This window comes from Pezoporus occidentalis, unplaced genomic scaffold, assembly GCF_034315485.1.
Source record: "Pezoporus occidentalis ecotype Australia unplaced genomic scaffold, CSIRO_AGI_Poc_V1 ctg229, whole genome shotgun sequence".
Classification (NCBI taxonomy): domain Eukaryota; kingdom Metazoa; phylum Chordata; class Aves; order Psittaciformes; family Psittacidae; genus Pezoporus; species Pezoporus occidentalis.
Window position 1 is genome coordinate 238,939 of NW_026914169.1, and position 21,526 is coordinate 260,464.

General features: G+C 45.7%; 1 protein-coding gene and 1 long non-coding RNA gene across 2 annotated transcripts in view; one reads left to right on the forward strand and one right to left on the reverse strand.

The window, feature by feature from the left end:
• Positions 1–3,793: 3,793 nt before the first annotated feature.
• Positions 3,794–4,051, reverse strand: LOC134164972 (uncharacterized). Its single transcript, XR_009965321.1, has 2 exons — positions 3,929–4,051; positions 3,794–3,869 (listed from the first exon to the last, which is right to left on the reverse strand). It is a non-coding gene; the product is annotated as an uncharacterized LOC134164972 (long non-coding RNA).
• EDC4 (enhancer of mRNA decapping 4) overlaps positions 3,835–21,526 on the forward strand; it is a 41,255-nt gene continuing 23,563 nt past the window's right edge. Inside the window, exons 1-13 of the mRNA XM_062621169.1 lie at positions 3,835–4,045; positions 7,966–8,122; positions 9,446–9,557; positions 10,645–10,744; positions 12,223–12,412; positions 13,460–13,607; positions 14,125–14,229; positions 15,156–15,265; positions 15,837–15,920; positions 16,564–16,659; positions 17,635–17,737; positions 18,202–18,382; positions 21,363–21,435. Of these exons, the coding sequence (XP_062477153.1) occupies positions 3,967–4,045; positions 7,966–8,122; positions 9,446–9,557; positions 10,645–10,744; positions 12,223–12,412; positions 13,460–13,607; positions 14,125–14,229; positions 15,156–15,265; positions 15,837–15,920; positions 16,564–16,659; positions 17,635–17,737; positions 18,202–18,382; positions 21,363–21,435 (1,538 nt within the window). The 5' untranslated portion in view covers positions 3,835–3,966. The remainder of the gene's footprint in view (positions 4,046–7,965; positions 8,123–9,445; positions 9,558–10,644; positions 10,745–12,222; positions 12,413–13,459; positions 13,608–14,124; positions 14,230–15,155; positions 15,266–15,836; positions 15,921–16,563; positions 16,660–17,634; positions 17,738–18,201; positions 18,383–21,362; positions 21,436–21,526) is intronic.

Here is a 21,526-nt window from a genome sequence, read left to right on the forward strand (position 1 = left end):
GTGGAAATGCTTACAAACTTGCTTACAAACTTACAACTTGGACTGGAGAGCACTTGGCAGTTGTACCAGGAGAGGCAGTTCTGATATGCCCTTGGCCATACAACTTCTTTCTCCCTCCTACCCAGCAGCTTTTATGACAAGACTTCTAGACAGGTTAGTTCTCATCTGCTGGATTTTACCAGGACAGATATTTCAAATAACACTCAAGGATGCCAACAGTCACAGCAGCCTGTTAATCTTCATGACTGTCATTACATTCACCCTCAAAGTGGAACAGGCCAGTTGTATTTTCTTCACAGGCAGGACATCATTTCACCACTGCCCTCCCGCAGCTTGTATCCAGCTCTGAAGCTCCGACTAGATCCGTGCTCTGCCGGGTTTTCTAAGCATCCCTGCACTGTCAATGGAGCCGGTGGGTAGTACAGCCTTTGCTTTGCTGGTTGCTAGGACATAATCGGCTGTTGTGTGTCCTCCACCCTGCAGATGGCGGTGTTCCACCACTGAAGGAATTTACTAATCACAGAATGGCTTGGGTTGGAAGGGACCCTAAAGCTCGTCCAGTTCCAGTCCCTGCCACAGGCAAGGACACCTTCCACTAGAGCAGGTTGCTCCAAGCCCCGTTCAGCCTGGCCCTGAACACTGCCAGGGATGGGGCAGTCACAGCTTCTCCGGACAACCTGTGCCAGGGCCTCAGCACCTTCACAGGGAAGAACTTTTTCCCAAGAGCTCATCTCAGTCTTCCTTCTGTCAGGTTAAAGCCATTCCCCCTTGTCCTGTCCCTACAGGCTCTTGTCCAAAGCCCTTCTCCAGGTTTCTTGTAGCCCCTTTAGCCACTGGAAACTGTTCTAAGGTCTCCATGGAGCCTTCTTCAGGTTCTGTCCAGCAGATGAGGTAGCACAGGAGCAGAACTGCCTTCACTTTGCCTTCAGATCTCACTGAGCTCTTAAAACCCAGTTTGAAAGGGATTAACATGCCTTGCGGTGCTTGCTTTTAAAGTTTATGACCATGGCATTGCCCTTTTTCTGAGGAAAGCCTAGAAAGGAGCATGCGCAAGCCAGTTATGATACAAATCTGCCTGCTTTGGCCTTTGCATGGGAACAGAGCTTTCTTGGAAGCTGATGTTAGGACCCTCCTGCTCACTGTTGCAGCATTCTTGTATGTTCTTCATTTCAAATTCAGAACTCCTGTCACTGCTGCTAAGCAATAAAAGTTGTGTTCAAAATTCCTCACCTGAAGAGATCAGCTCTTTCAGTAGAAAAAGGCTTTTCGTGTGGTCACTACTAAGCAAGGATCCTTGTGCTGGGGCTCTCTTTCCAAATGGAGCCCGGCAGAGGAAAGAGGACCTAGGAACCTTGCTCTGCAGAAGGATCTTGCTCTGCAGAAGGGATCACAGAGCAGAATGCTCTGCAACATAAGGTTATTCCCCACATAAGGAGCTCAGTAAGCCAGGAGAGAGCTTGTTTAAAAGTCAGTTTCAAGGAATGATACACAGAGCAGATGTTAGTCTTAGAACTATGTAAAATGAGATTCTTTTAGGCCATTAAAATCTCAAAGCATGGAATTGGCCATGTAGTTAGTTCAGGGGTTCTTTCTCCTGCCTTTCTCTACACAGTCACTTCTGGCTCCTTACTCGGATGAGATAAACACTGCTGTTTCTAAATCGGTATTGGTTAATATTCTTGACACCTACAGGTGAATTTTGAGGCCCAGTGTATTTGCCGTCTCTTTGTTTCTGGTGCCTGTGTTTAGTGCCAGCATTAGGTTGAGCCCCAGTAGTCCCCTCAGAGCTGGTTGACCTGTGAGGGGGGTGTGGCCAAAGTGGAGGAGGCCTGGGAGGCCTCAGGAGATCACTGCCTGAACATAACCAGCCTGCCTGAGCCTTCACAAGTGAGGTTTTACATGTCCCTCATGGTACTAGGCCTGGCAGGAGTTTGTATGGGTGGTACTACCACAGGCATGGCTGAAGTTGCCTGACAAAGGAGGGGCTATGGATGCTGTCTATCTGGACTTCTGTAAAGCCTTTGCCACAGTTTCCTACAACATCCTTCTCTAAACTGCAGAGATACGGATTTGATAGACTGATGGATGAGGAACTGGCTGGATGGTCATAGCCCGAGGGTCATGGCCCAATGGCTCAGTGTCTGGATGGACACCAGTGACAAATGGTATCCCTCAGGGGTCCATGCATGGAGACCTTCCAGTATCTGAAGGGGGCCTACAAGGGTGCCAGACAGGGACTGTTGTGACAGGACAAGGGGTGATGGGTTTAAACTGAAAGAGGGGAAGTTCATGTTGGATATAAAGTAGTTCTTCCCTGTGAGGGTGGTGAGGCACTGGCACAGGTTGCCCAGAGAAGTGGTAAATGCTCCATCCCTGTCAATGTTCAAGGCCAGGTTGGACAGAGCCTTGGGTGACATGATCTCATGTGAGGTGTCCCTGCCCTGGACAACCTGCCTGGCAGGGGTGTTGGAACTAGATCTTTAGTCTTTTCCAACCCTAACTATTCTATTATTCAGTGATTCTATGATACTAATATCTTCATCAGTGATGACTGAGTGCATCTTCAGCAAGTTTGCAGATCATAGAGTTGTATGATCAACCAGGTTGGGAAAAACCTTTAAGATCAAGTCCAACCGTTCCCCATCACTGCCAAGGCCACCACTGAACCATGGCACTGACGGCCTCATCTACACGGTGTGTGAACACTTCCAGGGTTGGTGACTCCACAACTGCCCTGGGCAGCCTGTTCCAATGCCTGAACACTCTTTGGGGAAGAAGGTTTTCCTAGTAGCCAATCTAAATGACAATCTAATATCTACATGACACGAAGCTGAGTGGTGCAGTTGACAAATATGAGGGACAGGATCCCATCAAGAGGGACTTGTACAGGTCTGAGAGGCAGGCCCATGCAAACCTCGTGAGGTTCAATGAGGCCAAGTGCAGATGGGTCAGGGCAAAACCCCAGTATCAATACATGCTGGAGGAAGAAGGGATAGAGAGTTGGCCTGAGGGGAAGGACTTGGGGGTTCTGGTGGATGAAAGACTGGATGTGATTGGGCAATGTGTGCTTGCAGCCCAGAAAGTCAGTCGTATCTCGGGCTGCATCCAGAGGCGTGTGGCCAACAGGTCAAGGGAGGTGATTCTGCCCCTCTGCTCTGGTGAGACCTGAAGTACTGTGTCCAGCTCTGGAGTCCTCAGTACAGAAAAGACATGGAACTGTTGGAGAGGAACAGAGAAGGACAACAAAAATGATCTGAGGTTGGGAGCATCTATTCTGTGAGGAACGGCTGAGAGAGTTGGGCTTTTTCAGCCCAGAGAAGACTGGGGAGAAGTTATTGCAGCCTTTCAGTTTTTAAAAGGCGCCTTTAAGATGGGGAAAGACTTTTTAACAGGGCCTGTGTGACAGGACAAGGGGTGATGGTTTTAAACTGAAAGAGGGAGATTCAGGCTGGATGTGAGAAAGAAATTCTTTACCATGAGGGTGGTGAGTCCCTGCCCCAGGCTGCCCAGAGAAGCTGTGGCTGCCCCATCCCTGGCAGTGTTCAAGGCCAGGTTGGACACAGGGGCTTGGAGCAACCTGGTCTAGTGGAAGGTGTCCCTGCCTGTGGCTGGATGAGCTTTAAGGTCCTTTCCAATACAGATCAGGCTGGGGTTCCATGAGATGCCTCGAGGGGGCCGGAGTGGGCCCTTGAGCCCTGCGGCAACTTGGCCGGGTTCCGATCCCGGCGCCGCTTTCGCTGAGGGGAGGGGCCGGGTTAGGGCTGTTCCCGCACCGCGCCCGGAACCCTCTATCCCGGCGGCGGTTTCCGCCCGGCGCATTAGGAGTCGGGCCGGAGGCGGAAGCGCAGGCGGCGGGCAGGGGCAGCCCGCTGGCCGTGGTGCGGGAAACAGTTGGGCAGGCAGGGCCGGGTCGGGCAGGGCAGGGGACGGCTGCGCTGCTCTGGTGCTCTGCGCGGGCCGGGCCCCATGGCCTCCTCCTCCAGCATCGACATTGAGGACGCGACGCAACATCTGCGGGACATCCTCAAGCTAGACCGGCCGGGAGGTGAGGGGCCGGCACCGGCGGGAGCGGGAGGCCGCCGGCTGCGGGCCTGAACGGGGCGGGGTCGCCGCGTAGCGCCGGGGCCGCGCTGCCTTGTCCCGGGCCTGCGGTACTCTCCCAGGCACGGGCTCGTTTCCCTTCAGGGTGCAGGGGCCATCGCCCTCCGCTGGCTCCCCCCTCGCCCAGGGCGAGGGACCTGCTCGACCCTGCTGCTGCCCCCGAGGTGTGCTTGGGGAGTGCAGCCGGGCGAGGAGAGAAGCAGAGATCCGGTGTGAGGGCCTTCACTGGTGCGGGAGGACTCTCGTGGCTGAGGAGAGAGGGAGCAGTCGGGACACAAACCTCCGTGCTGCTGCTGCGGGTCTCTGGGCGCTTGTTGTCCGAGAGGTGTCGCCCTGGAAGCTGACAGCGCTGACCTCCACCTAAGCCTTCCTTCGTTATTAAGAACACTGAGTTTTCCCGAAGTGTCTTCGCTGGGCTCAGTGGAAGGAGCTGCCAGGCCTCTCTGGGATCAGTGCGATCTTAATCATAGAACCCTGGAATGGTTTAGGTTGGAAGGGACCTTAAAGCTCATCCAGTTCCAACCCCCTGCCACAGGCAGGGACACTTTCCACAAGACCAGGTTGCTCCACGCCCTGTCCAACCTGGTCTTGAACACTGCCAGGGATGAGGCAGTCACAGCTTCTCTGGGCAGCCTGTGCCAGGGCCTCAGCACTTTCACAGGGAAGAACTTTCCACAGGGTTTTTGGTCACAAATATCTCTCTTAAAGTGGCTGTGATTGTTTTCCCTTTGCTTTGTGCTATTCTGCTTCTCTGCTCAGAGTTCAGTAGACTTCCTTCTGCCTATAAAACACTTGCAGTGAACAGCAGCAGGCTCAGGAATCGGCTGTGGAGGGCTCTGTACTTAAAAAACTGAAAGAAGTCAGAGCAGTGATGGGGAGCACCTGTTTTCACAAGCAGTTTCTGAGCTGAAGAAATGCGTGATGTTTGTGAAATGCTTGGAGTTGTTTCTATTCTCTCAAGGTGATTTGCCTTTCCCTGGAGCAGCTTCTCTTGCTGGTTGAAGGAAAGGAGGTATTTACTGAGTGTGGCTTCTTTCTTTTAATTTTTCTTCTTTCCTATTGACTCTTGTTATACCTTCTCTGTTGTCACTAGTGCACAAGACAATAGAGAGGACAAGGAGCTATTGGACAGTAAGTCAGGCGGTAAGGAACCCGTGCTTGTTCTCAGCAAAAATCACTGCCTGGGTAATAGCAGATAGATTTGAAAGAACTGGACATAAGAAGATGAAGAGCAAGAGTACATGTGTGTTAACTGAAAGCCTCTGAAAATCCTATTAGGATGTCAGAGAAAAGGGAAACTGGGTAGTCCTTCAAGACTTATGAAAGAGAATAGAAGCATCCTCATGAATTGCATGGGTAGAGCTGGTCTTGTCTGGCATCAAGTTGCTGCGATCAAGGTTCTCTCTAGTTGTGGTTTCTGTTATAGCCTGGATTTCACTTATAATACCCAGCAGACGCTAGTGTAGCTGCTTGCAATGAAGAAAGGTTTACAGTGCAGGTGGCTGTGAACAGTGTTATGTTACTTTGGGTGCTCTCTAGACTGGTGACAAGAAACACACCCTGCTCTAAAAGTTTTAAACTCCCAAAGTGCTTTGTTAGTTCTGCTGGGTTTGGCGATTGTGAAAATGTTATCTACTACCCATTCTCTCTTGATGCAGTTTTCTCCCAGTTTTGCAAATATCACCCATTGCTTTGATAGCTCGTTGCCATTTTCCCATGCCATGCCCTAAGCAAGGAGGAGCTGCATGGTCAAGCCATGGAGCTCCCAGCTGAGGCACGTATACAGGCTGCTGGTGACAGTCTGCTGTGGACGAGTATCCTTGCTGTATCCTTCAAAGCACTCTGAAATCTCTGCTGATAACCAGGTGTTCCATGGGCTGCCCCTGCTCATGTGGTGTTTATCAGGGAAATGTTTTGTTTAGTGCAAAGTAGAGTCCCCTGGTGCAGGTGGTCGTGAGAGTAGGAGTTCAGGATCTCAGCTCTGATTATTCCTCTGTTCCTGCTCTTTAAAAAGGCACTGAACACAATTGCACTTCTTTCCCTTTGAAGGCCTAGATCTAGATCTACCAGGTTAACATTTTGGTTTTGTTTATCTACCTACTAAACATTGAGCCCCTTCACTTTTTTTATGCCTTCAGGATTGTGTTCAGGCAGCACCTGCACTTTTCTGGCTCCCACTAAGACAGAGTGATGGGCTAAGCCCATTCCTGAACTTTGGTGTACTGTTGTTGTGCCCATCAGCCTCAAGAGAGTTTTTTCTCCTTCTCTTCTGCATGGAGTGACAGTCACTGTCCTGCTGTCCATAAAAGAGCAGAGATACTTATGTGAGGCATTCCTGTTGCTGCAAATAGAGCAAAGAATGCATCATCTTTCTCTGATGGCCTGGATGCTGCTTCTGTAGTGAATGTTTTCCTCTTTTTCTAACAAAGGACAGATTGCAGTTGGTTGAAGTAGCTGCAACAGGACAAGCACCCACCATATGCTATAGGAATAAGGGTCAAATCTTAATCTTGTAGGCACAGCACAAATGTGTTAGGTGGTTACAGGTTCATGTTCCCTGGCCCGTAGTTTCCTTGTGGTGAGTGCTGCTGCTGTTGTCTCCATGCAGTGAGGTGAGCACTCAAATGGACTCTGCAGTGGGATATGCTGTCTCTGCACAGTCTTTTTGTGAGCGCAGTCGTTAGTGATATAATGACTCTCTTCATAAACAGGCAAGTTTTAAATATTCTTCTGGCAAATGAGTAATGGCAGTTATTTCCGTAGGCAGCAGCACTCAGTCTGCTATGTTAAAGCCTATTTGGTAACGGAAAGCTTGCCTTGCTTTCAGAGGATGTGCCTCTTGTGTGCAGTCATGTTGGGGTTTGTTGAGTGTGCTGGGCAGAGTGGAGCTCCTGGTCTTGAAGCAGCCATTTTGCAAGAGCTCCCCAGCAGTCGTTACCTGGCAACAGTATTTGAAATTTCACTTTTCAAAACCAGTGTAAATTTCAAGCCAGGGTTTTGCTGAAATGAGAAGCTTTGACTTCAGTGTGTAAGCACTGATGGAGTGGGCTTCTCTGTGTGGATCATCAACTTTTTACCTTGCTAGTGAAACAGCAGAGTGTCTAAACTCCTGTTACATCTATCTCTTTCTAAAAGCCTTCAGAAGGCACAGAGGACACCAGTCAACTTGTGCTGAGCCAGGTTGCAGTCAGGGCACATGCACTCTTCAGAGCACAGCTGAAATGCTGAACAAGGGGTTGAACACAGAATTTGAGAGCTGTAAACTTCCAGGTGACTAGTCAACCAGGGGAAAAGTATAGGGAATCCTATAGGCACAGCTGCACATTTTCATAGCTAAGGTACTCAAACTGGACTTTGAGGTCAGGTCTCACTCAGAAGCCAGTTTTGGGAAGTGACGAGTGTATTACGTCCAGCCAACCCTAAATGCTGCAGCTAACTACTTCACTGCTGGACTTTGGATATCTCTCTGCAGGCATCAGGGTTGGAAGTGACCTTTGAAGAATGTTTTGGTCTGGCACTTGTCTCAGTAATCTGAATTGCCAGCTTAGTCTTCCTGATCCAAGACTGTTTACTCCTTGAACCTGGCAAGTTCCTTGTACATGTTCTTTGGTGTTTTTTCTGGTCTGTTGGAATTGCTTGTGTAAGAAAAGAGCCACAACTTCACTTTCTGTAGAGATAAGTTTCCTACACAGGAGGTCTCTTAACACATCCTTTTTGGAGAAGAATACTTTTCCCAACAAATTTAGCATATTCTACCTGATAGACTAGAAGAACCTGACAAAAACCATCTGGAGATAATGTATTTCACACAGTGCTATTTCTTTTGAATGGATATTGTGCTCAGTTGGTCATGCTTCTCCCTAGGTTCAGTGAATGAGAACCAGAGACCATCAAATTCATATAATGGAGACCTGAATGGACTGCTGGTGCCTGACCCTGTTGTGGCTGGAGATGTACCTTCTCTGGCTAAGCCAGTGCATCGGACCATTTCTGTGGGAGCCCTACAAGAGAAACAAGTCATGTAAGTTTTCATGGAGTCCCAGACTGGTTTGTATTGGAAGGGACCTTAAAGCTCATCCAGTTCCAATTCCCTGCCATGGGCTGGGACACCTTCTGCTAGACCAGGTTGCTCCAAGCCCCGTCCAACCTGGCCTTGAACACTGCCAGGGATGGGGCAGCCACAGCTTTTCTGGGCTACCTGTGCCAGATCCTGGCACCCTCACAGGGAAGAACTTCTTTCTTATATGTAACCTGAACTTCCCCTGTTTAAACCTATTACTGCTTGTCCTGTTGCTACATTGAAGAAGGGCTGAGAGTGACTAGAAAATGATGAAAAATTGTTTCTGGTGAGCCTGGACAAGCATACTGGGAAGCTGACAAGCTTCACATTGAATTCAGGTGTCAATTGTGGGTCAGTGCTGATGGTTAGAGCTTTTGTAGCTCTTGTGAGGCTGATGGGTGCAGCCTGCCATCCTTTCAGCTCAGGAACTGAAGAGTTTTGGTAGAGCTGTGTAGAGAGAAGGGCAATGGGACTGGTTGTATGGTGGACATCAGGAGTAAGGATGGAGGTTAATTAGCCAGGCACTGGGTGAAACTGGGCATTCTCATGTAGACCTTCAGCTGGACTCCTGGGCCCCAAGTTACCTCAGGGGTGACTTTCATCAGTCTGCAGTGTGGTAGACCTTGCACTTGTCCAGATATTTTTCTCCATATAACTTAAAAGAGGACAGGTCATCATGAGCTAGAGTTCTGCCTAACCGTTTGCTGACTCATGGGTATGTCCAGTGTGTTTTGGACAGTACCTGTGCTTTTACTGCTTATATGTTAGAGAATATATGCATATCGAATACTTTGGATTTGTCATGTGAGTAATAATACAAATCCACATCAGATTAATTAGTGTAGTGCTTGGCTTCACATACTGACTTTTAACATTAGAGCTCATGTGAATAGCTTTTGCTTGGGTTCTCTGCTCATGGTTTTGAGAGAGGATGCTGCATGCACTGTTGATGACGTTCAGCTGCTTAGCTTTGGTCTCTTTGCACCTTCTAATGTTTGGTAGTACTCAGGGCTACCTCAACCAAATGTAGGTTTGTGCTCAAGTCCAATAGACTGGAGGTTTTTAAGTTGAACAAACCGCGTGATTGGTGCTCTCAAACCTGTGGCACATGGGGAGGGGACACTCCTAACTCAAAGAGTTTCTTTTTATTTTCAGTTGTTCTGCTCAGACTTCCTAGTTGCACAGATACTCCTCATTGCTGTTAAAGTTATGAGTAGCAAATCTCTGACCTCTCTTCCTGTGAGTCCTATCTGATTTTTTTTTTCCCCTTTGTTTTAATTAAAGCTGCCTTTCTGGTGATGACAGTTCCACTTGCATAGTGATAACAGCAAAAGATGTGGAGATAGTGGCCAGCAGTGATTCCAGCATCACAAGCAAGGCCAGAGGGAGTAACAAGGTAAGGAGGAAGAGAAAGTATGGTTCTGTTTTTTTTTCTTGGTCACATCAGCTCATGCTTGAATATTTTTTAAACTGTAATTACCATCTTTCCTGTGTTATAGGAATCTGTAATTAGGTAGAAGTTTGTCAAAGAGCCTAACAAGGGGGAAAAATTGGAGGTGTATCTCATAGCTGATTGTTACTGTTATTCCAGAGTCTGGCGAAGTTTTCCTCTAATCTTCCTCCTTCACAAACAAGCTCTTCCTGCTGATTGTTTCTATCCTGGCAGATCTTCACTATGAAGGGAGGGTTGGTTTTGATGGTTTGCTAGCCTTAGTCCTGCTGAGAGCTCCACCCGGCAGTTCAGGGCTGCAGGTTCTGCTGAGATCAGAGCTGGTGCTGTAGCAGAGTACTAAGATGTGCTCAGAACAAATGCTAGGAATTAGGACAGAAAACTCTGGTCTTGATATCTCAGCCCTTTTCTGTATTATACCATTTTGTTCCTTACTTTGCAGTGAATTAAGGGACCACAGGGACAGTAAATGAATACTGTACCGTGTAAGCATATGAAAAACGTTGTTTTTCATGGATAATATTGGTGAAAGGGAGGATCACTGCCATAATTCTCGTAGTATTTCTTAATTCTTTGCTCACAGAGGCAATATTTATTGAATAAGACTGGGACTGTGTTTCTTGGAAAGCAGTATTAAAGCTAAAAAGGAACTGTCCATGCAGCAAATGTGTTTCCATATTTCAGAAAATTTCCAAGAACTGGGAATCCAGACCCAGTTCTCATAAAGAAGTAAAGTCTGCTTTGTTGTAATTGCAGGATAGAGTAGTGTTCTGCAACATAACAGCTTCAGTGAGCTGTGTTCCTTTTTGCAATGGAAGGAAATACTCATCTGCTTCCAGAACTTTGAATGTTTAGGGCTCTGCTACCTGGCATTCAGTGTGCAGTTCTTCCTACCAACTCCTGCTTCCGTCAGTTTCCTGTTAAGCATTACAGATTTTCCCTGGAGGAAAACGTATATTTGGTGGGTTTGTTTCAGGGAAAAGTTAATTCCAGACATTTCTGGTGTTCTGTTTTGTTTTTTTATCCTGAGCAGGTGAAGATACAGCCTGTTGCTAGGTATGACTGGGAGCAGAAGTACTATTATGGCAATCTGATAGCAGTTTCAAACTCTTACCTGGCTTATGCTATTAGAGGTGAGATATCTTCTTGTCTTGGGTGTGATTTGTATTCTTTTGCTCTGCATATCTCTAAAAGAGTTAAAGTTTGCTTCAGGAGGCGGTAACTTGCAATAATTGAAACACATCTTGTGATACCCAGTTCAGGGTGCTGTTCTAGTGGGAATATAAGTGAAGCTGGATCTATAGGGGAATGAAGAGTTGGTTGTGTAGGAGAGCTTTCAATGATAAAGAAACCTTCTGTGAAGTTAGAAATAAAAGAAAGAGAAGGACTCCGTGGGGATGGAGGAAAGGTCAAACTACATTGGTTTCACTGGACAGTAATGATGTTCAGCATACTCGTCCGATTAAATATTTCTGCAGCGAACAAGCTCCTCAGTAGCTAAACACAGAAACAGCTCTGTGGTAATTTGAGCAGGTAAATGTTTGTGATGGATTTGCTTGCATAAATTTAGAGTTGAGTTTAAGGCTAAATTTAGAGGAGACAAAGAGCAATGCGGTGTATTTTGCAGTGGAAAGGGAGAGAAAAGCAGAACCATGCAGGGGAAGATTGTTTCACAACATATATGAAGCAAATGAACACTTGGTCGTCTGCAGTGTCTCTTTCTGCTCTCATGTACAAACACAGCGTTTGGGGCTCCATCAGCTCTTCACTTTCTTTTAGTGCTAGCACCCATCAGTTTGGCCTTCTGTGAAATCTACTACTCTGCTGCTGTGGTTTTTCCTAGCTTGGGTTATTTTAGAGCAGTTTCAGGGTGTTTCACCCTTTTTTAAAAGCATTAAAATTTGGGTGCAGTACCACAATGGAAAGCTGGATGGACTGTTTGCATTATAGTACTGTTTGTCTGAAATGGGGAAGCTGGAAACTGTGCTTGCTGTGTGCATGCTCTAAAGCATGGTCTTTTCAGTCATGCAAGCTAAAGAGCAGTGCTTTTTGCTAGGTCAGTGTTTGTGCCTTTTACATTCCCCTTACAGAACATGTATTTGAGCTACTTCACTCTCAGTGAGTCCTTTTTTCCAGTTACTGAAAATGAAATTGCAATTAAACTTAATTCACTGCCACTGAAGGTCAGCCTTGGAGGTTGGTAGCTTTATCATGAGCTCACAAACAAGATTTAGGCCTTACATTTAATGAAGGCATCTTTATGAGAATAATCATGGGAATCGTGAGCAATCCATTTCTATTGCCTTCTTTTTAAGTAGAACAACTTAGAACATGCAGTGCTTTAGAAACAGATGAGGCGGAGAATTAAGATGCCCCTTGCAAGGCAAGCAAAATCCCTCATGATGCTGCCACTGCAATCTTCTGCACCAGAGGAATAGTGCAGTGAATATTTGTGCCTGTCTTGAAAGGGCTTGTTAGCATGGTACCTATTGTTATGGGTTTTCAGAGTGCTGCCAGGCACAGCTGATGACAGGATGGGGGCTGAAAGCAGAGGCAATCCTGGAGGGAAACTGCGTGGATAAATGGTGACTTCTCCTTCTCTTTCCTGCAGCTGCCAGCAATGGCTCTGCTATGGTGCGGGTCCTGAGCATCAGTGCTGCTGAGAGGACCTTGCTGAAAGGATTCACAGGTGGTGTGGCTGATCTGGCTTTTGCTCATCTTAACTCCAACCAGCTGGGGTGCTTGGATGAGGCTGGCAACCTTTTTGTCTGGCGCCTGACCATGGATAAAGAAAAAATCCAGTATCCTGTCAAAGTAGACCTCATTTCAGTCTTTATGTAATGGGTAGATGTGAATGCAACATCAAAATTACAACTTCTGTTGTAGGCTTTCCGGAAGAGCAGCTTGTAGAGGAAATGTTGATAGTTTTGCCCCTTCCAGAGTATCGAATCAGTCAACCTGTGCCTGTACTTGGTGCAATCATCATCTGAAATTGCACCCAACTTGAAATTCTGGGAGTGCACCTCAGTGCTCCTTCTGATCCAGACAAAAGTAGTCAGTGAGAAATGTCAGTCTGTACAAGCTGGCCTTACACATGGACAGTGTCACCTCAACTGTGACAGTTTTTTTACTCATGTTTATCCAATTCTAGCTCTTTTCGGTAGTTACTTTTCAGAGGAAGGGTATTTAAGTATGTATATTTCCACTCACTGTCTTCTTTCCAGATCTGTCATCCTTCATTTGTGGTTGTGAAATTTATTTTCTGTGTTTGATTCATTGCCCTAAATAACTTAATTGCTAGGAGGGACTGCCCAGCCCTTCTGGGAAGCATGTCAGTCTGTGGAATATGTCATCATAGGTTATAACTTCTTATTCTTAATTGTGTATCATAATTTCAAAAGCAAGTGGAGCAAGAGTGGTTGTAGTGTAAGATCTGATCTGGAGGGGTGGACTAGAGGGCTCAGCCTGTGCAGTGTTGTAGCTTTGCTGTCTTTCTGTGGTAGTGTTGTGATGCTAGCTGCACTCATTTATTCTGTCCATCAGCAGTTGTGCAGATTGCACATTCAGATTGTGTGCCTGTTGTGCTTATCCTGTCCCTGTCTGCAGCCTGCAAGGGAAAATGGTGAGAATCTGTTAACTTTTGTAAGCTTAACGTCTCCTGCCAGTGAAGAAACACCAGCTTGTCTGCTTTCTTAGCAGAATCTTTTTGCCTGCTTTCTCTTTGAATCACAGTGATCAAAAAACTCTTGAGGTTTAATAGTATTTAACAGAGGACAAAGCCTGAATAGGTTACTGCTGAGCATTAGTAACACAGCCAGTATGTTATGTTCCTTAACCACGGTGATCAGAGAGGAGATCCTGGTTAACATCAAGCGGCCTGACAATACCCCACTGAACACCTCTCGAAGAATCATCTGGTGCCCTTTCATCCCGGATGATAATGAGGAGAGTGGTGAAGAGGGAAGTCAGACATTGGCCTTGCTGCATGAAGACAGGGTAAGGAAACCTACTTGAAATGTTATCCCTTATTATCCTTAGAGGGAGAGAATCTGTTGAAGGAAAGAGGTGATACTGCTGGAGTTGTAAAGGCTCTTGTCTAGTCCACGCTGGGGATCCTACTGTAATATGAAATGTGGGATTCCTCTCTTCCAAGGAGAGGCCATAGTGATCTTTCTTTGGGCTTCAGGAGGGTAGAAAGTGGTAACTTCTGCTGGACATTGGATAGCAAGGACCAGTAGAAACAATGCAGAGGGCCAGAGGCATCACTCGTTTGTTCAGGCTGAGCCATTACCTAGGGGAGGGGTTTGTTGAGCAGCAACTACAGCTGCCACAAGCAGTTCCCTGTTATGTATGTACAGCTAGGTGCCAGGGAAGCATCTAATGGCCAAATCAGGTGGGAACAGGAAGGTTTATATCACATACTTCTCATTGGGCTGGTATATCAGGATATACAATAAGAAATTCTCCGGTAGTTGTAGAAATAGACCTCTGTGCCTGCATGTTTGCTTTCCAGGCAGAGGTGTGGGATTTGGATATTATCAGAACGAGCAACAGCTCCTGGCCAGTGGAAGTGCCTAATATCAAAGAAGGCTTCATCGTAGTGAAAGGCCACAGCACGGTATGAACCTATTTTGTTTTCTTTACTGTCATCCTGTAGATGACCGCTACAGGTCAGTAGCAGTCAGTCAGGTTTTCTCTGGGTTATAGTGTCTCAGGAGCTGCAGTTCTTAGGACACTTGGCTGTAAAAAAAAAAAACAGTTTCTTACCCATCCATACTCACCACAACCTGCTAGCTGTGTACACTGTACACATACTATTTGTACGTAGCTTCTGTTTAAAGAGCCAAGGTGAATGAGTAGTCATTTGCTTTGAAAATGGCTATTGATAAAAGTAATCTGTATTTCCAAGAGCCTGTTTGACAACCTGGGCTGTACTTCAACTATTTTCTCATACCTCCTAGTGTATGAAACACTTAACACTGCTGTGGTTCACTGCTAGATGAGAAGGGGAAAATTAAGCCCAGTGTCATCTTTATTCTTCTGATTTCCCAAAGACTGCAGTTCTATCTGTGAATACAGTGCACCAGGACTGCAGCTGATTCTTCAGTAGGTGGTATTTTGAATATAAAAGAAACAACTGGAGAGAGCCCAATTTCACTTCTCGAACAGGATGATGACAGAGTAATTGTATCACTTAAATAAAACAATGATTATGAAATTATAATGATGGTGAAAAGCCAGAAGATCCCAAACCAAAGTGCTCATAATATGAGTAACAGTGGGAAGAGCAGTAGCACAATCCATTGTACTTAAATTTGCTGTCTGGAAAACGTGATTATTAATTATTATCAAAACAACACAACGAAGTCCTCACAGTTCTGTGAAGGTTTAAGCTGCCTAGTGACATGTCTGTCAGAAATCACTCTGACCTATATTGTTAAACTGTTAGTCAGATTCCTGTTTGAAGAGACACTCTAGGTGTCTTTCTGTGAAATAGAAATGCTATAACATGATTTTCTGTGTCTGTTTTTCTTTCTTGTGTAGTGCCTGAGTGAGGGAGCACTTTCTCCAGATGGAACTGTGCTGGCCACAGCAAGCCATGATGGTTTTGTCAAATTCTGGCAGATCTATATTGAGGGTCAGGATGAGCCAAGGTAACTGGAGAATTAGAGAATAAAGGATCTTGGAACAGAGAGCAGCATTTTCTCTGTGAGAATGTCCTTGTTACAGAGTCACATGCAATGGTCATTCTCAGCACACTATAAAGATACAGGGTGTTTGTGAAGTATTTTGATTCTGAAGAGTTGTGTCACAAAATATCACACAAGGTTTCGTGAGCTTCTGGAAAAAGCAAGGAGCTGTGTCTGGCAGCAAGCGTTCTGTGCTTTGGACAGCCTGTACGCAAACTCTCTTGTACTGTTCCTGTAAATGCAGAGAGGTTCTCTGAGCTGTTCCTCTCAATGTTGAGTTCTTTCATCTATTGTACCTTTGTTAAGACACCAAACCAAATGGCAACATTTATTTATTTACTGGTCACAATTCTGTCTGCATGGGTTGTGATCTTCTTATTTTATAAGGCTGTGCGCACCTACAAGTTGATAACTCTTGGTAGCTGCTGACTTAATGCAGGTTTTGGACAAGGAGTAGTGTGTTCAGCGCCGACATATTATCTTCCTTGCTTACCACTTGCTGCACACTTGACTGTTTTCTCTGGTTCTCTGCTAGGTGTCTTCATGAGTGGAAACCCCATGATGGTAGGCCTCTTTCCTGCCTGCTCTTTTGTGACAATCATAAAAAACAAGACCCAGAGTAAGTCCCCAGTCCTGTACTTTGGAGTATCAAGGTTTGGTAGTGTCTTCTAACTCTGCCTTTGTAGGGTTCCTTGTAACTGCATTGTACTCATAAAAATTTAGCTTTGTGTCAGGAGCAAGTCCTGTCCTCTTTGTAATCAGTTTTCTGGTGATGGAGAAATAGATAAGGCTGTGAAGCGCAGCCTAAAATGACAATTCTAGTGTCAGTTCCACGAAAGCAACAAAAATTGTAAATTGATGCGCCCTTTCAGGTTTATGATATGGTCAGTTCAAACTGGTCTGTTATCCTCCAGATTTCAACTGCAGTTGATTAAGAGATAGGTTTATTTCTGGATTTGTTTCTTTAGGGCTTTTTTGTGTTTGTGTTTGGGGTTTTGGGGTTGTTTTTCTTGGGGGGGTTGGGGGGTGGTTTTTTTTGTGTGTATGTGTGTGTGTTTGTTTAATTTTTATTCAGTAGCAGTTGGGGCCTTAATGTTCTTGAGAGCTGTGGTTGTGCCTCAAAAGCAGAAATTTTCTGTGAACTTTAAGACACGGTGGGGCACAATCAGCTATGGGTGGCTCATGAGGAGCTCTTCTGTGAAATGTCCTTAAGGGAAGGACCAGACTTTCTTTAAGAGAACCTAATTCTGTGGTGCCTGCAGGGTTCCCTTCTGGAGATTTCTCATCACAGGAGCAGATCAGAATAGAGAACTGAAGATGTGGTGTACTGTGTCTTGGACCTGTCTGCAAACTGTTCGGTAAGTGTTGATGTGCTGACTCCCCGAAGGGTTGGATTTACTTTGAGCAGTGGATCATAACAAAGCTCTCAATTTCAGGTATTTACTCTGTAGAGGTGATCCTTGATCCCCAATGTAGTCTTCTCTAGCCCCAGTTAGAGCCTCCTCCTTAGCTTTCAACAGATAGGAGAGATGGCAGTCAGGGCGGTGGCAGATTGAGCATCAGGTTGGTGGTGGTGTCAGGTTGGTGGTGGTGTCAGGTTGACCTTTGGCAAGGCTGCAGACACTGATCCTTCGATACACTTTCTTTGGCGTTACCAAGAGCTGTTGTCTTTGCTTTGTTCTGCAGAGCATAGACAGACCTGTAGCATAAGAAGAGGCATGCCAAAATTGTACACCTTGAGTGCTTCTAGAGATTCAATAACCGATCTAGGATTTTTTCCCATTATTGCTTTTTCTGATTTAAATAATCAGAAGCTGCTATGTTGACAGACCTTAAGCAATTATACAAGTCTTATTTGCTGAGCCATATACATCCAGAAGTTTAAATTTTGCTTTAGTCCATTCTTTCACTCAACTTATGTTCACTGCTTTCTCGTTTGTGATGGTGGATTGTGGCCTCTCTGATCACAGGCACACTTAAGGCCACTTCTGAATTGCCATTCTAAAACTGAGTGCTGCTTTTTCCACCTTTTACTACAGACGGTCCAAAGCATGTAGATGGGTTATTTTGGTTTCTGGAATATGTTAAGTAAAGACAAACTGTCATATTTGATTTAAATGTTCAAAATCCTTAACTAGATCCTATTGTGTGATGTCCCTCTTAGCTGAAGTCAGCACTGATGTTGGCAGTGTGGGTGGTTGCACTGTAAAGTGGCTGTAAACTCCTTAAGATGTTTGTTTGTTTGAACTAATACAGTTTCATCGCAGTTCTGGTTGCGCTAATCTACCTTGCTTTCTGCACCACCCTCCATCCCCTTTTATTTGTGGATCTAGCTTTTCTCCTGACATCTTCAGCTCCATGAGTATTCTTCCCAGCCTGAAAGTCTGCCTGGACCTCTCAGCTGAATATCTGATACTGAGTGATGTGCAGAGAAAAGTAGGTGGTTCATTCTATTGCTGGCTGGGGGGTAATGACAACAGAAGGAGGAATGGCCTTCTATCTGATTGGTTCTGCTGCTTAGGTCTAGGAATTTTACATTAATAGCTAAAAATGGAGAGGTTGGCCTCGGCTATTTCAGTGTAAGATGGCAAATGGTAACAATTTAGCCAGTTAATCCTGAGGAGCCTTCAGGTTTATTTCTTACTCTGTAGTAAAGCTCTCCCTTGGAGAAACCTGTGTCTGGCACAGTAGGATTGAGTCCCTGATCAGCATTGTCTCAGTAGTGTGCTTGATGAAGTTCCTTTGGGTGTTCTGTTTCAGGTTTAAATGGCACAGGCTTTATTCTTCATGTTATTTCCATTGTTCCAACTTTAGTTCAGATGCTAGGCTTTGTAGTCCACACACGTGTATGCATGGTCTGCTCTGAAAGTTCAGTGACTTCCTGTTTCTGATTCTTCCAGGTTTTGTATGTGATGGAGCTGATGCAGAACCAAGAGGAGGGCAAAGCTTACTTCAGCTCCATCTCAGAGTTCCTCCTTACACACCCAGTCCTAAGCTTTGGCATACAGGCAGTGAGCCGCTGTCGGTTAAGGCACACTGAGGTGCTCCCACCAGAAGAGGAAAGTGACAACTTGAGTGTAGGTAGGTGGGAAGAGATTTGGCTGCTGTGAGATCAGGTTTTTTTTCCTGGCTGGTTCTGTCTTTCTCCTGAAAGGCTGGTCTCTTCTCCCAGTAAATAAGTGATAGGATAAGAGGAAATGGCCTCAAGATGTACCAGGGGAGGCTTAGACTGGAGGTTCGGAACAATTTCTTCACTGAAAAGGGTTGTCAAGTGTTGGAACATGCTGCCCAGGACAGTGGTGGAGTCACCATCTCTGGGGATATTTAGAAGATGTGTAGATGTGGTGCTCAGGGATGTGATTTAGTGGTAGTCTTGGCAGTGCTGGGTTAGTGGTTGGACTCTGATGCTAACCTAAGGTCATTTTAAGGCCATTCCCACAGAATCACAGAATGGCTGAGGCTGGAAGGGACCACTGGAGGTCGTCTAGTCTAACCGTCCCTGAGCAGGCTCACCTAGAGCACATTAGTCAGTATTGTGTCCAAACAGCTCTTGAATACCTCCAGGGAAGGAGACTTCACAACCTCTCTGGGCAACCTGTTCCAATGCTCAGTCACCCACAGAAAAGTTCTTATCATGTTCAGATGGAACTTCCTGTGGTTTCATTTATGCCTGTTGCCTCTCATCGTATGACCTGGAACCCCTGAGAAGCATTTTTTCAATCTAAACAAATCCATGGTGGTTATTCTCTTGTATGAAATACACCCTGTGCAGCTACAGTACTTCAGGGAAGCAGAGTAGAGCTGTGTACAAGGGACTTCTGGAGGTCTCTCATCCAACCTGCTGCTTGAAGCAGGGCTAGTGGCTAATCAGGTCACCTATGGCTTCACCTGGCTGCATGTTGAAGGACCCCAGATGTGACATCTCTGACTCTGCTCTGGTGCCCTGTACCAGGGCTGATCCATTCGTAAAGAAAACACTGTGAACCTGAAGTCCCAACCCAGATCGGAGCCATTGCCCATTACCACTCAGAAACTTGACTGAGGTGTTTTTGTTACTGAAGAAGCATTCTAGAAGTGTGCAGGCTGAAGTGAGTGCAAGTGAGGCTTTGGTTAAGGTGCAGTATCAGCTGCCTGGTATCTGAGCCATGATACAATCACATAGTATTTCATAGTCATTGCCCTCAGCAGAACACAGGGCACAACTTCTGGCAACACAGGGATGAGTCTCCCTCACTCCACCATCCTTTGCAAGCTCACAGGAGCAAAAGAGTTCCTGGAAGAATTGGCAAGATATGTCCGTGACTGCTTGTCTGAGTAATTAAGACAAGCTTCTCTCTGTGTTATTAAACATCAGAGGTGTGAGTGCATAGTCAGAGAAACCAATTGGTTGCCTTTGAGCTGTGTCAGATGTGAAGACAGTGCACAGTCGGAGCTGAGGGAAAGGGTGGGATTCTTTTCTGTTGCATCTGGAAGGCATATTTTTCCAAATCGAAATCTTGCAACAGAAACGAACAAGAGAGGTTTTAGGGGAGAGGTTTCTGAAAAACACAGAAGGTACATTCTTCTGGGTGTTACTGTAATGAATATGATACTGAATCTTCTGGAGAGCTGTCCCCGCAGCCATTCTTTGATTGCTGCCTCTCTTTAACTCTAGGCTTGCCCCTGGTCTCCTACCTTTCTGTTAGTAGAATTTGGAAAGATGCTTTGAGTAACATCTTTCCTGTTAGAAAGAATCCTTGACCATACCTTGAATCATGTATTCAGTTCTGGGCGCCTCACTACAGGAGAGATATTGAGGTGCTGGAGTGGGTCCAGAAAAGGGCAGCAGACCTGGTGAAGGGCCTGGAGCACAGGTGTGATGAGGAGCGACTCAGGGAACTGGAGGGTTTAGTCTGGAGAAGAGAACGCTCAGGGAGACCTTATCCCTCTTTACAACTGCCTGGCAGAAGGATGGAGCCAGGACATGGCTGGTCTCTTCTCCCAAGCAACAAGCGGCAGGACAAGATGAAACAGCCTCAGGCTGCACCAGGGGCAGTTTAGACTGGAGACTAGGAACAATTTCTTCACCAAAAAGGTGGTCAGGCATTGGAACAGGCTGCCCAGGGCAGTGGCGGAGTCACCATCCCTGGAAGTGTTCACAAACCATGAAAACAAGGCCGTTCGTGGCATGGTGTCCTTCACAGTGCTGGGAGATGGTTGGACACTAAACGCTAAAAGCATGTTTCAAGAGAATCAATTCCATGAGGATCTGAAAGGTCTTTTCCAACCTAGTTGATTCTGTGTGCTTCCCTATGCCTGTTATTATATGTAATATGCTAATAACTATTATGTGCAATAGCTAATTCATGTTGTTGACAATACTGGTGCCATATTGCTCTGAAATGCAGAAGAAAAATAACTGATACAAGTAGCAAGTCAGGAGTAGCCTGCAACCAAAATATCAGGTCCCTGATTTGTGCTTACATGATGAGGACAGCTTACATTGGAGTGCCAGGTAATTTTTTTTTTTAATAGGGTTTATCTTTCTACACAGCTTTCTTAGCATTGAGACTGATACTGGTGTGGAGTGAATGTTGACAGTGCTGGCTGATGTGAAGTTATTGCAGAGCTCTTCGTAACCAAAGTTGTTTGCAGCCAGGAAGGATGTCTGGGCCCTAGTCTGAAGTTTTGTTTGACATAAGCTAATGTATCTCTCTTAATATATGTCCAACCAGTCACTTCCACAGCCAGAACAAATTGCTGGCAGTTCCAGACCTCTCCTCTTAACTAATGAGGTATCTTTTTTTTTTCCTTCTTTTTTTTTTTTTCCTTCTTCTTTTTTTTTTTATCTTTCTTGAGGCTTGTTTGGCTGAATTAGAGCAAACTTGAATGCTCTCATGTTGAAAAGTAACAGGAGTGCAGGTTACATTTTACCTTAACAGGGTGAATCACCTCTGAAGTGAAGTGAGGAAGCTCTATTGTGCTGGTGCTCTACTGCTGCTTCTACTTGCTATGATGTTTTCCTAGTACTTTGTCTGTAGTTTCCATCCAACTTCCTGTTTAACTTTTGTTTCATTTCCAGAAGGTGCTCAGGGAGCTGGTGCTGTTGAATCAGCAGCAGGTGTGCTGATAAAACTCTTCTGTGTACACACCAAGTGAGTATGTGTAGCAGCTGTGTGGTTCTCCTAACTGTTCACTGACCTGTAGAAATTTAACTTATCAATTCCTTTTGTTCATAACAAAAGC